Below are 13,667 nucleotides of genomic sequence, written 5' to 3' on the forward strand. Positions count from 1 at the left end.
ACATAAAGCGTCTTTTAAAAGAGTCATATTAAAGTAAAAAGGAAAGCAATAAAAATAAATAGCTTAATGAGCTTTGCTTAAGATGCTATACGATGGTTTGGAGATGACTAGGGTAGTGTGATGCTTAGAGATCGTTTAAGCACAGAGGAACAAAGGCTGTGGAACCTTGCACCACCTCCGGGCACCATCTCGCCAAAACGAGAAAAAGAAGGTGGGGGGTGGAACGGGCCCCGAAGCAATGGATACAAAGGGGTTAAGATATCAGCTCCTTAGCAGCGGAGCGGTGTGTGTTTGTGTGAGTGTGTGTTGGGGGTAGATATTCCTCCATTTCCTCCCCCCAGTCCACCCTCCCTCTCTCCACCCTTCTGTCCTCTCAACCATATGGAGCTAATCGGGCAGGAGCCGACCAGCTGGGGCCCCCAACAGTCACCTGTGTCAGAGGAGAGGGACAGAAGGGCGGCCGGCCCCTTCCAAGGGACAGACAATGTGTTCGGGGAGATGGAGGGAGGGGTGGTGGTGGTGGTGGTGGGGGGAAGGGAGGCCGCGGAGGCGAAATGCAAAGCGGAGGGGACGAAAAGGGAGGGGGCGAGATGTACGGCGAGGGAGAGAGGACGTAAGGCAGGGAAACAAAAGCTGCACCTGGTGCCTGTCAGTCCGCGCGCACGCTGACAATGCGCGCACATCTGCTGCTCTCTGCCAGCGCGTGTGTGGGGTGTGTGTGGGGTGTGTGTGCGGGGTGTGTGTGGGGTGTGTGTGAGTGTGCCCGTGCGGCTCAGCAACAGGTTGGCCACTGTTTTTCTCCAGGACAACTGACCAAATAACACACAGGTCCCCATTCGGTTGCTCACGTTCTGTGTGTGTGTGTGTGTGTGTGTGTGTGTGTGCACGTGCACATGCTAATCACCACAGGACACATTCTCCTCAACGAGTACTGAGATTATTGGGTCCTTATTTATAGCCCTGACCTCTCGCCAATGCCAAACCCATCATCCCCCCCCAATGGCCCTTAAACAGGCAGGAAAAAACACTGTGCATTTTACATTTTGGAAATAATCCGTATTACAATATATATCAAAGAGAATGGACGGAGAAAAAACGTTTAATTACTGCTACACTTTCCACATATGCAGATTTTAAAGAATCCCTCCAGATGTGAACGGTGATTTTTTTAAATATGTGTGTGTGTGTCAGGGCATCCCAGTAAAGAACAGCATCAACAACGCGTACATCGCACACACAAACCATAGAGCACCATCTCACTGTTGTTTTATTTGTTTGCGAACAACAGTGTGTGTGTCTGTGTTGGTCTGTAAGGTGTGTGTGTGTGTGTGTTAGACTGCCTGGTAACACGTCTGAGGTGGACGCAAATGAATGCGGTATATACGGACGGACGGAGAAGAGCTTAGGGGGTCGGGAACGAGTGAAGCTGGCCCAGAGAGCCTGCAGCGTGGGAGGAAAATCCGCGAGAGGAATGTGGGGGACTTTGGATCCCGGCAGCGCTGCTCCACTTGCGTTTTTTTTTAAGAAAGCGAACAGCGGAGAAAAACATCTGCAGGGACAGAGGTGACATTTCTGGATGCATTCTCGCTGCTCTGCGAATGTGTGTCAGCCGTGGAGGCACCGACACCTGCGTCACCACACATGGGAAGCACCTGGGCGGAATGTGTGTGTGTGTGTGTGTGTGTGTGTCCACATACAGGGAACAGTGTAAGTATACGACCCCTGCTCTGAAACTATCCGACAAGCTTATTGAGTTACTGCTTTTCCCACCTTTGCATGACTAATTGATTTGTTCCCCAATCCATCATTTGGGCCACCAGCAGTCCCGATTGGCTGCAGCAATTACACATCATGTTAAAAAAAACAGACAAGGTGGCAGGCGGTCTCTGTCCACAGATCCGTTAGTCTCCAGATGGAAGACGTGCAGACTAATATATGTACATTACACACACACACACACACACACACAGATCTGGTCATAAATCAGTAAAGCACAGACTCTCCTCAGGCTCAGAGGACGCGCAAGAGGACAAGTGTTCCTGGATTGACAGTTCACTTGACCTTATGGACGATGAATGGACAGAGGCAAACACACACACACTCCACGTGTGTGTGTGCATCCTATTATTCTAGCCAGGTGTGTATTGTCAGGGTCAGCCGGTGTAAATGCAGCGGCAGGATTTTAACACGCAGCCTGACACTGCATGGCCAGCGCAGAAGAGACGAACACTGTTCAAAACCAGCTTTATTCAAGCTGCCAAATGCCACTGAATGCAGCAGTTTTTAAAAGCAGCATGATTCTCACTTTTTTACTGTGCAGCGGCATGGGTCTGGCCCATTGGCGGGATTTTATGAATAATCCCAACATCTTCCAGATCGGACATAGGTGTGAAACGTGGCTGTGTTCTAATGCTAATTGTCAAAAGAGTTGGGCTAACGGTAGGAGAGGGACGAAAGATCCCACGGTCGTGTCGCAGAGGACTGTCCTGCCGTGTTGCAGAGTCCATGTTGCTCTCCGTCTTTAGCGGATTCGTTCATCTCAGAAGTTCAGCCCTGTTTTAACCCTTCATAATGTGAGAAAAAACGCCGCCTGCCCGCTCCGCTACGTCATGCTAGTGCCCCCGTCAACTGCCCCCTGAGACCTCTGTGGCACAGTGTCCTACATTTTGGTGGGCTAATCTGCTGTTTACCAGCTAAAAACCTTCCAGCGACCTGCGCCCGTGTTTCAGAAAGTCCCGTCTCAGCTCCGGGTTTTACTTACTGGCGCACACTCGCACAGACAAGTGTTAATACACTGCGCTTAAAAAGCCCTGAACAGCGCCGATAAGGACAACAAAGGAGACAGCTGTGGACTAGAACAAAAGAGCGCAACGTGTGCGTCTGTGTCTGCGTGTGCTCCGCGAGGGCCAGACTGGCGGGGGAAGAGAGAAATCCACGGCATCGTACCTCCGCGAAGCGAATTAGGCGGCAGAAGAAGAGGCCCCGGGAAGGTCCGCATGTGGCCGCCAACACACAAACGCAGGCTGTAAACAGGGTGACTACTCTAAACTACACTCTCGCACACACACACACACACACACCAGCGGGAATATAGGAACGTTAGAGCGGGGGCCACTCGGGCAAAAGCTCTCGGGCTTCTTCGGGACCCCCCCCCGGGCCCCAAGTGACCAGTCAAGAGTACAGAGTGCGGTTAAGGGGTCAGTGAGCCGAGGGCACAGGCCAGCACTTCAGAGAGGGGCTACCGGGGGGGGCCGATATCGGACAGACCCCATACAGATCTGACATTCATTACCGCCGAGGGGTAACAAAGGGTCCATTCACGCACGCGCGCAGGAATACATCGGTTATAATTACACCACAACAGCAATAACAGCTGCCGACGTGGAAACGTACGTGGCACACAATTAAAACACAAAGAATTCACTTAGACGTCCGAATTTATGTGTTATTGAGACCTGCCCCTTCTGACGCAAACGATCCAGGTCCTGCACGCTTAGAGGAAAATATGACTGACAGGACACACACACTCTCACACATAATAAGCCACACACACACACACACACACACACACACACACACTGCTGTCAGGCTGACAGTCCGCAGCCGCTCTCTGTCGTAAGTCATGTTCCTTTGACGCTCCGCAGCCCCGCTGCTGCAGGCATGGAGTGGCCTGGCCCCTGTTACAGTGAGGACATCCATCTCTCCTTCTCTGCCTGATCATACACACACAGTTATTTAAGAAAGCCACCCATTCCAAGCCAAACACCTCCATCCGCGAAATCACGCGAATAAAATACATTCCTTCCCATGTTTACTCAGCTTGAAGGTGCTCCTAATAGCATCCACAACACACACACACACACACACGCACACGCGCGCCACCTCCAGCTCAGTCCACAGTCTACAACCCTGAAGCATGGGAAACAGATCAGTTTCTGCGAAGGGTCCACTTTGCCACGTGGAACCGAGGATGGACATGCCGACAACCGCTGTACCGTATTTACCAGCAAGATCTCCACATAAGAACCAATGGGTTCTGTGAAGTGGAATCTGGAATAAAAGGACCGTAAAAGGTTTAATGCATCGGTCAGCAAAAGCTTAAAGCCTCCAGGAGCCTCACGTGTGCTTTTCTATGCGCGCCATTAAATACAGCACGACCTCTGCAGCACTAGAATTACTCTGTACATAAACAAAGCTACACACACACACAGATAGACACAAGCTTTTCCCTTTACCTCCTCCCGAAGGTAGTCAGTTTCTTCGCCTGCTTTTATTCCTAGCTTCTCCCGGCCGGGTCTTCTACCTTTTCTGCCTCTCTGCCTGGCTGCACTGGTTCATATGCCGGGCATGTGTTAGCCTTCCCACATATGTGGGCTGCAGTCAGCCTGCTCTCCTCAAGCAGAGAAGCACAGATGGAGCCCAGATGGGAAAAGATATCCAGGCACGCTGCACTCGTCTGCTCCCCTCTCTCTCTCTCTCTCTCTCTCTCTCTCTCTCGTTTGTTCCCACACTCCCCTCACTCTGCTACTAAGTGCGGCCCTGATGTCACATTTCAGACCACACCCACCCCGGTGGAGCTCAGCCAATCTGGTTAAGTCTATTTTATGTACTTAGTAAAAGGGGGCAGTGTAATTAACATAACTAATTGTTCTGGCACTCAAAAGCTAAACAGATTCTTTGCCAGGCCGAGGGGGGTGTGGGGCAACTCTCAACGGTGATGCGCCCTCCTCTCAAGTCTGGGTTGAGTTCCCTCGATGGTGCTTATTAAGACATATAAAAAAAATTACTCATTCTTCATTACTTTAAAAAGAGTCTACCTGTTCAAGCAGCGCATCTGTCATATCAAAGTAAAAGAATAAAAACTCAATTTATATTACATAAAAACTTGTCTGTCTGTCTGTCTGTTTTAGCAATACATGTTATAGAAGAATAATGACACAATGCAAAATGTAACATCATGTAGATGTTTTTTCATGAGACCAAAGATCTGGTCCAAAATCAACACGTAAATGCCTATAGCTATGAGGAACCTATAGTTCCAGAACACGTTACTGATTGGGAACTAATATCTAGAGGTGCTACTATTATACCTAGTTGTTAAAATATATACCAAAATACCGAAATACAATGTGGCTGAAGGTGTTTGGACTTTGTTCGCAATGAAGAATATTCCAGGATCTGAAGCCACCAGGCGAGAACAACGTGGGCCCACCAAACGATTCCCCCTCCCAGTCTATTGTCCTGGGGTAAACATTAGCACTTCATTAAGATTTTCCTTGTTGACTTGTTAATGCCCTGGCACCGTCGTTCTGAGGATGCAAAACTCATTGACTCATTCAGACCCATCAGGAGGGGTCTAAACACAACCTTAGTCGCACTAAGAACATTGCAAATACATTAATGGCATTTATTTAGCTCTCAAAAATTGTCATTGTGAAACACTGCAGCACAGCACACGGTGCCACAATGAAATGTGTCCTCTGCTTTTAACCATCACCCTTGGTGAGCAGTGGGCAGCCATGACAGGCACCCGGGGAGCAGTGTGTGGGGACGGTGCTTTGCTCAGTGGCACCTTAGTGGCACCTTGGCGGCTCCTTCTGGTCCCCCACTACCAGAAATTATGCAGTCGAGATTCTCACATTTGGGGAATTCGCAGGGGTCAGCACAGCCGGAGTGCAATGGCTGAGCCTCGCCCTGGGTGAACCGCCATCTTGATTACCTGCCAGGTAAGACCGATTTACAATCACAGGGTTAAGGGTCTTTCTCAGGGACACAGTGGTAGTAAGTAGGGTTTGAACCTGTGGCCTTCCGGTTCATGTGCCATTGTGCTGGCCACTGGCCAATGTCACGTTGGTGTCGTGCGTCCACTCCAGTCCACTCCAACGGTCAGATGATCTGGAATTATTTTTATTTTCGCCACGGCCCTCCAAAGCGCATGCTAATCATGCAGTAGGACCCAAGATTACCTCCCTTCCCACAGAATGAGGTATCTCGGTGAGCCTGAAGCATCTGGTAACGTTCACACGCTCTCCCTCGCTCCCTCGCTCCCATCTTTTAGAAAAATAAACAGAGCCTTCCAACGACAATCATACCCTCTCTTCCCCAGAGCAGAAAATAGCGAGGAGAGAGAGGGAGGGAGAGAGAAAAATGCAAACACATGACCTCACTCCCCGGTCTGTCTTTAGCACCATCAACACCGCGGGATGGGAACGCGGCGAAAAGGACGTGCCGCTATGAGCGCTCTCACGGGAGGCGCTTTGGCCCCTTCGTTTCCCCTCAATCCGCCCGGAGCTGAAGGGTGCGCGGACGCTGCGGCCCGCGATCCTGGGCCATCCGGGTGAAAGTATCGGCAGCGAGCTCACAAGCGCCGCGCTTCCGGGCGAAGCAGCTGGGACTCGGGCCGTTCGCAGCTGCGAGCGGACGCCGCGCTTCCGAGCAACGCACAGCTGTTGCCACTGGGAAAACTGGAACATGTGATCAATGTGCAAATTCCACCTCGTAACTCATAAACCCGAGCATGTGTGGTCAGTTGGCTGGTGATTTTGTCAAACAGTGTGTCATGTGAACGCATATCATCTTACAAATGCGCGTTTATTAAACAATCCATCAATTTTCTAAGGCCGCAGGTCCAGTTCGGGGTCACAGGGAAGTCTGACATGTACTGGTGGAAGCTTATTGGACAGTGACGAAGGAAGTGGCACCTTGGCGGCTCGGGATTCGAACCGGCAACCTTCTGATTTTGGGGCCGCTTCCTTAACCGCTAGGCCGCCACTGCCTAAATGTACTTTACTAGAGTATTTCCATTTGCGGACACTTTATTTTTACTTACGCTACACTTCAATATCAAATATCTTACTGCTTATACCAAAACTATTCCTTATTATTAGCCTAGCGCCTAAGGAAGTGGACTCGTAACTGAAAGGTTGCAGGTTCAAATTTGGCCCCTTCTTTTCCCCTCAATCCGCCCGGAGCTGAAGGGTGCACGAACGCCGCGGCCCGTGATCTTGGGCCATCCGGGTGAAACAATCCCCATCACAATGACAAAACAATCACTTTCACTCTACGACTTCGTCAAATGCAGCTTTAAAGCTAAAACAAGCTAAAACATGTACGTGACTAAAAAACAGAAAAATGTACATCTGTGCAGGTATCTTTCTTCTGATAATCTGATTTGGCTGGTTCATGGATTAAATCTAATCCTGCCCAACCTTTCCAAGATCTCTGCCTTTCACATATGACACCAAGTCCATGTGCTAAGTCTTATTTAGCTTGCAATGTAGCCGTTATCGCTACAGGGACACTGAGCGTTTAACTAATTAAAACGATTTTTTTTTTTTTATCTGCTGAACGCAGATTCGCGTCGGCACCGTGCTCGGCCGGGGGGGGGACCTGCTAGCGTCACGTCGCCGGCCGTAGGCCGCGCGCTCTCATTAGCATCACACTGTCTGGCCTGCAACCCGTCATTAGCATCACTAAGCGGAGCCAGACCTCGCAGGCCAGGCCAGGCGGCCCCCGCCAACGGGTGCGAGGATCCATGTCAAAGCTCGGAGAGGGAGCGCGTCGGCCCGCCGCCGCCCCACCCCCTCGTCTAAATGGGGCAATTAGCTCCTCGCCGAAGAGAAGGAGTCACGGGGCAGGGGAAGTGAGAGGCCGCTCCTAAAATTAACAGCGGCCATGACGGGCCGGAGGGGGACATAAACAAACGCCTTTACGGCGTGGTTTTACTCAGACCTTTACTCACTGGTGCCTATTCGTGCACACGTTAGGATAAGACTTGACTGATGAATTTCGCTTGTTATTATAGGGCAACGGGGGAAAAAAAAACCGAAATCACCAAACCTGACTGTTTTTGCTGAGGGGTACCGGCGTTCCGATTGCATTTGGCTGGATTCAACAGGCTGCCACTCGCACGTCAACATCTTGCACAGTTTTACGCTTGTATTTATGGCGCAGAGGTCTCCACGTAATATGTACCAGATACTCTACAGACAAGGCTAAATTCAACCTTTAGCATAAAAACGAAAAGGAAAAAAAAGTGCCGGCAGGACTTTTTAATCGAATAGAGTATTTTCGTTTCTTTCCACCTCCGCTGATATATATGCATAAAGAGATTTATAACACTACACCTCACTCTGTGTCTATCTCTGGGGAGAAAAAACACAAATCAGACCTTGAGCTCGAGTCCAGCGATTCAAAATCCACAACCCGGGATTAAATCTAAGCGCAAAAACATCTCGGTTGAATCCCTCAGACGACTGTGTCTGATTAGTCCGAGATCCACTAGAATTATTGGAGATGCATTTCATCTTAAACACCAATGTTTTCCATTACCTCAACTGGGCAAAAAAATATTACAGAAAAAAAATTTGGCTCTAATCTTCACTGGTGATCTCAACAAAAACTAAAACAATATCCAAGCATATGCATCACATTAAGAAGTGCTTCTCTACTAAATAAACTAATATTTGCACCATAACTCATCTTCACGTGTGCACGCATATCAAGCAGCCCCCAGATAACCAGTGCAAACTGTTCCTGTCCTTTCAGCGTCAGCCTGTTGGTAACATGTCCTCAGTTCCAGACACCCCTGTTTTCATAAAAAAAAAAAAAAATTGCACTCTTTTCCTGCCTCTCGCTCACTCTCTCTCTCTCTCTCTCTCTCTCTCTCTCTCTCTCTCTTTTCTCCCCCTTTCTGGCTCCCCGGTGGATGAAAGACAGGCTCTGAGCCGCAGTGGCATTCCAGGCCTCCGCCAGCGGCTCCAGAGTGTCTGGCCATTCCACACTGCTGGGAGCCATTAGTTTAAGTAAGACCTGACACGCCTACTCACCCACGGAAAACCCTCACATCTCCTCTAACGCTCGCCTCAGAGGCGGACCGCGCGTGTGTGTGTGTGTGTTGCGGAGCCCGCGTGCAAGGCCCGGTGTAAATGTGACCGTATTCGTTTTTCTGCGTTTCTGTATTAAAATGTTCTACATCTGGACCGGCCGCCAGTGAGAGGTGCCGGGCGAGAGTGCCCGAGGTAAGTGGCCGCAGTGTGTGCTTTGGAGTGCCTATGCGTGCATGCGCGCGAGTCGACACTTAAAATTTATGGGAGGTGGGTCACACGCTCACTTGGCTACACTGCGCCGAAGTTTCCACAGCGGCCAGCCAAGAGCGCAGACGCCACAGGCTCTCTCTCTCTCTCTCTCCGATACACCAGCAACCACTATTCAATAACCAGTCTGTCCACAACCATAAACCAAACACACACACACGCACAGAACAAGGACGGAGGGCACGGTGAGTTGTTCAACTTTTCGGCTCCACCTGTGCCATGTTTGGCCGCCCTGTGCCAGTATTGCCAAATTGTCAGTACATTAACATTAGAGCCACTCATAAACAACTGCTCGCTGTAAAAGGAAAAATAAAAGGCTGAATCCAACAGTTGGAAAGCGTGCATTTGCCTCAATAAACCAGGCTGGGTGTTTCCTGCAGGCGAAACGTGGATTTAAAAAAAAAAAACTTTTTGGGTGGCAAAAGAAATGTCTCGCTGCATTCTGCCGATAAAGTTTTATGATACTGCTCATCCCGTTTAAGTGCAATGATAATGTGTTTTTCAATGAGGAATAACCAGCATGAATTACTCACGCCTATAATCCAATTTAAGAGGGTGTTTTTTTGGGGGGGAAAGGGGGGATTTGTGGTGAAGGAGGGTTATTGGATATATATTGGAGATGAATGGAGATGTCGGAGCTAAATGGAGATATTGTGCTGGGTTGAGCTGTGAGAATGGGGAGGACAAACCCCCACTTAGGTCCCACAAAGGCGCTCTTTGTGTCGATCATGTCTGACCTTCGACAATGAGGAAGGTTAAACGGGAAAGGGGGACGAGAAATGGCTCAGGAGCCGAGAGGGAAAGGAAAAGTCCGGATTTTCTCTTTTTTTTTTTTTGACAGGGTTGATCGGAGACAAACGTTCACAGGAAGGTCTCCTCTCATGAACGCTCTCTCTACTCTCTCTCTCTCTACCTCTCCACCTGTGGTTGAGCCTTTAATCCGCCTTTCCATCTCTGGCCCCAGGCAGCGAGCAGCAGCTGTGTTATTGTCACTCACACACACACACACACACACACACACACGGTCAGATCCACACCTGTGTTTCGCAGGTGGTTCAGCTGCAGTGTTGCTCAGCACACCTGGCCACAGAAGGACAGGACCTTTTCTGCCCCCCCATCCCCCCAATCCCCCACTCCCCTTCTTAAAACCACGGGTTGCGTAGCCAGTTACGGCTCTGGAGATAAAGGTGCAAGGAATCTTGAAGAAACAGGGCGGGGGAGGGAATAAAAATAGAGATAAAGGTGACGTCCGCTTTCAGACACTCCCCAGAGCACCTGCTTCACACTTTATTAGTGGTCAGCATTCAGTGTCTTGCTCAGGGACACAATGGTAGTAAGTGGGGTTTGAACCCGGGTCTTCTGGTTCATAGGCCAGTGTGTTACCCACTAGGCTACTACCACCCAATTTCATTGTGATTAATCATTATTCATTCATTGCAAAATATTGTTATTGACCGTCCTTATTATTATTTATATCTATTTGTATGGAACTGAATACTGAGACCTTGTTCTATAGAATTGTTCATTGAAAAAGAAGGAAAATGGTACTTGCAGTAAATTAGTTTAAATTCATTCTAAATTAATGCAGTGCAATGTTATAGGCAGATTGGCCTTTCCTCAACCGCCAACTGATGCACAGGGTACTAAAGTCCCAGGAGACGTATGTTTTTTTTTTTAATACTAGCATGCTGGCACGTGACACATCTTTAAGAAGAACTGCAGACAACTCTGCAGTTATAGCTTGATATTCTATAATTATTATTATGAAATGACAATGAGAAAGGTTCCCTTCTCATTAACGTTTAATTTCTGGAACATCTTTTACTCGGTTCCACTACAAATATGGCTTTTGGGATGCTGATTTGCTTTCTAAACTGAGGCTTTTCTGAATGTCTAAATTCATTTTCAAACCCAACATTCACACCGACTGTCAAAAGAAGACCTGGAGGTAATTGCTCGGCACTTTACCCTTACATTCATATTTAATTAACAAGTACGAGTGTGAAGCTCCACTGCCCAGTTTCCCTGACAACTTGATAATTGCACACTTCGTTCATTCCTTTTTTTATTTATTTTGAAGTGGAAATGACAGCATTCTCTCTCTGGGCTCAGGAGAGGATTTGCCGGGCGTGCCTCTCCCAGAATGGATCCTGGAGCTGTTGGGACTTGTCAAGGGCACAACGATCCCTCTCAGCGCCTCTGGCACAGACCATCAGACAGACGCTCTCTCGCCGGGTAACTGACAACAGCCCGCGGCCAGGGCCCACCCGGGGCTCCCGGCCCCCGGAAGCGGGGTAACCTGAGGCAGCGACGGCCTCGGGCAAGGGAAGCGATTTGTGTCGAGCCCCCAGTAGAACGTAAACGTAGTCAATTGTGACGTGGCATCTACCCCCCCCCACCCGGCTAAACAATGAGCAGAGAGCAGGGTCCCGCGGGTCTCCTGTGTTATCGCTGATTAAGTCACGTCAAGCAGCACCACAGAGGTGCTGAGTGCTTGCTGTTGGTGGGAAACGTCCCAGCCCTGATTTCCAGCCATCGGAACGCATGGAAGTTCACACAATCTCCAGTTTTGTCCCTTTTTTTCCTGAGTAGTCCACTGGGCGCTGACAGCAGTGGAACAGCTGGACTTCCCATCAGCAGAGAAAGAGTGGGAGGAACGAGGGTCCAAAAGAAAGGGGAACGGCATCCCAAAAGGGGCCCAAACTTTCTTTAGATGGAAGCAGGGGGAAAGAGGTAGTTGGGATGTATAAAAAAAAAAGAGAAAAGCTTAATGTGATGATAAGCCTCTTTCGGGATCCTTTAAAAACGGTGACCACTCTAATTTACTCCTGCCAGACTGGCACCTTTGTTCTCTGTATATGTGTGACAAAGGAGTGGGGGGGGGGGGGGGGGGGGGGGGGGGGGTGATCAAGTGCCAAAATAATCTCTTCAGCCACTAATCTCTTCTGAAACGCTGAAACTAAAAAAGGCACTGGTTAAATGAGTTCGGCTTTCAATGGAAAACGCTGGTCGTCTGACGGTTGTCTCCTCACTTCCAGAGCAGAATTTTCATCTTCAGTTTTTACCGTATAATACGCCTAGTTTACCAATGACAAAGAACTAGGTAAGAGCTACCGTGGTCAAACATGCAAAATGACCCTAGCATGAGCCAATTGTAGAGCTGGGAATAACAACGTTCAAAAAAAATTTCATTTTTTCTGCCAAGACTTTACTTTTGCTACATGAATTGATTTAAAAACTGTATCCAGTAAATTGCACATTTTGCAACAATTATTCAGAACTAATCACGCTGAATTCTTATGACTACATTTTACTATGATGCATAACTCTTTTTTTTTTTTATTAAATGGAACAACATTTTTTAGTGGGGTAGTGGTGGCTTAGCGGTTAAGGAAGCGGCCCCGTAATCAGGCGGTTGCCGGTTCGATCCTCCAAGGTGCCACTGAGCAAAGCACCGTGCCCACACACTGCTCATGGGTGCCTGTCATGGCTGCCCACTGCTCACCAGGTTAAAAGCAGAGGACACACAGTGACAATCACTTCACTTTCACTTAGTTAAGCAATTCTGATGACAGCGTCAAACCAGTTTACCACATGATAAGTATTCATGGGTGAGAAACATCCACTTTTTAAAAAACAGTTCCAGCTGTTCAGACAAAGTCACACAGACAGTGTCTTGTCACATGACAATGATACCAGGAGGTATATACAGTATATACAGGGGGTATATAAGACCAAATACTAATTTTCCGCCATAATTTGCAAATAAATTCTTTAAAAATCAGAGGATGTGATTTTTTCTCATTTTGTCTCTCATAGTTGAGGTATACCTATGATGAAAATTACAGGCCTCTCTCATCTTTTTAAGTGGTAGAACTTGCACAATTGGTGGCCGACTAAATACCACTGTAAATAAATAAAGTGAACTAAAGATCAACCATATAACTCACTATCACCCACATTATGATACATTCAAAGACAAGCGCTCATATGGAGAGGCAGCCGAGACAGGGAAGTTGGTTAAACGTCAAAACATCTGCATAAACTTCTTAAAGTGCTTTTGTGAGCCGAGTTTCCTTCTTTTCCCTTCTTGTCTTTGCTCACAAAAAAAAAACATCAGCAACACCGTCACGCTAATAGGCCCACGTCTCCAACAGATTGACATTCCGGGGGATTGTTGTTGGCGGGTGACGGGAGGCGGAGGCACACATCTGGAGACAATCCCTCCAGCCTGTCTGCACAGCGCCCGGCAATAAGAAACAGCTGCTCGGCCTGCTGTCAATTACCCCCTCCACCTCACCCCACCCGTCCCAGCTTCGCCTCGCGTCTCCGTCTCCGGCAGCATGGGAGCAGATGAGGAACACGGCCCACGCCGCCGGAAAAAGCCACAGCCGACATTCCCAGCACACAACAAGGAGAAGCGCTGGGCCTGCTGCTTCACGTTTTTTTTTTTTTCAACTATGGTGAGGTTTCCAATGTGATTGGCTTCGGAGTTCAACAACAGGATGAAAACCCGTATATTGTAGAAATTAGTAGGCTGTGGGCATGCAGCAACACATGGCTTTAATGTAG

At 48.7% G+C, this 13,667-nt stretch overlaps 1 protein-coding gene and 1 pseudogene across 3 annotated transcripts in view; both read right to left on the bottom strand.

Annotated features, from left to right (window-relative positions):
- cbfa2t2 (CBFA2/RUNX1 partner transcriptional co-repressor 2) overlaps positions 1 to 13,667 on the bottom strand; it is a 32,016-nt gene that overhangs the window by 15,076 nt on the left and 3,273 nt on the right. The window contains exon 1 of one of the 3 annotated variants that reach the window (XM_028997853.1): positions 5,799 to 6,668. The exons of 1 other annotated variant lie outside the window; for it this stretch is intronic. In XM_028997853.1, the coding sequence (XP_028853686.1) occupies positions 5,799 to 5,817 (19 nt within the window). In that variant the 5' untranslated portion in view covers positions 5,818 to 6,668. Of the gene's footprint in view, positions 1 to 4,235; positions 5,396 to 5,798; positions 6,669 to 13,667 lie in introns of those variants that run through there. One more of the 3 variants, XM_028997854.1, reaches the window with a different exon arrangement.
- LOC114801491 (uncharacterized) lies at positions 5,586 to 5,734 on the bottom strand (annotated as a pseudogene).

This window comes from Denticeps clupeoides, chromosome 12, assembly GCF_900700375.1.
Source record: "Denticeps clupeoides chromosome 12, fDenClu1.1, whole genome shotgun sequence".
Taxonomy (NCBI): domain Eukaryota; kingdom Metazoa; phylum Chordata; class Actinopteri; order Clupeiformes; family Denticipitidae; genus Denticeps; species Denticeps clupeoides.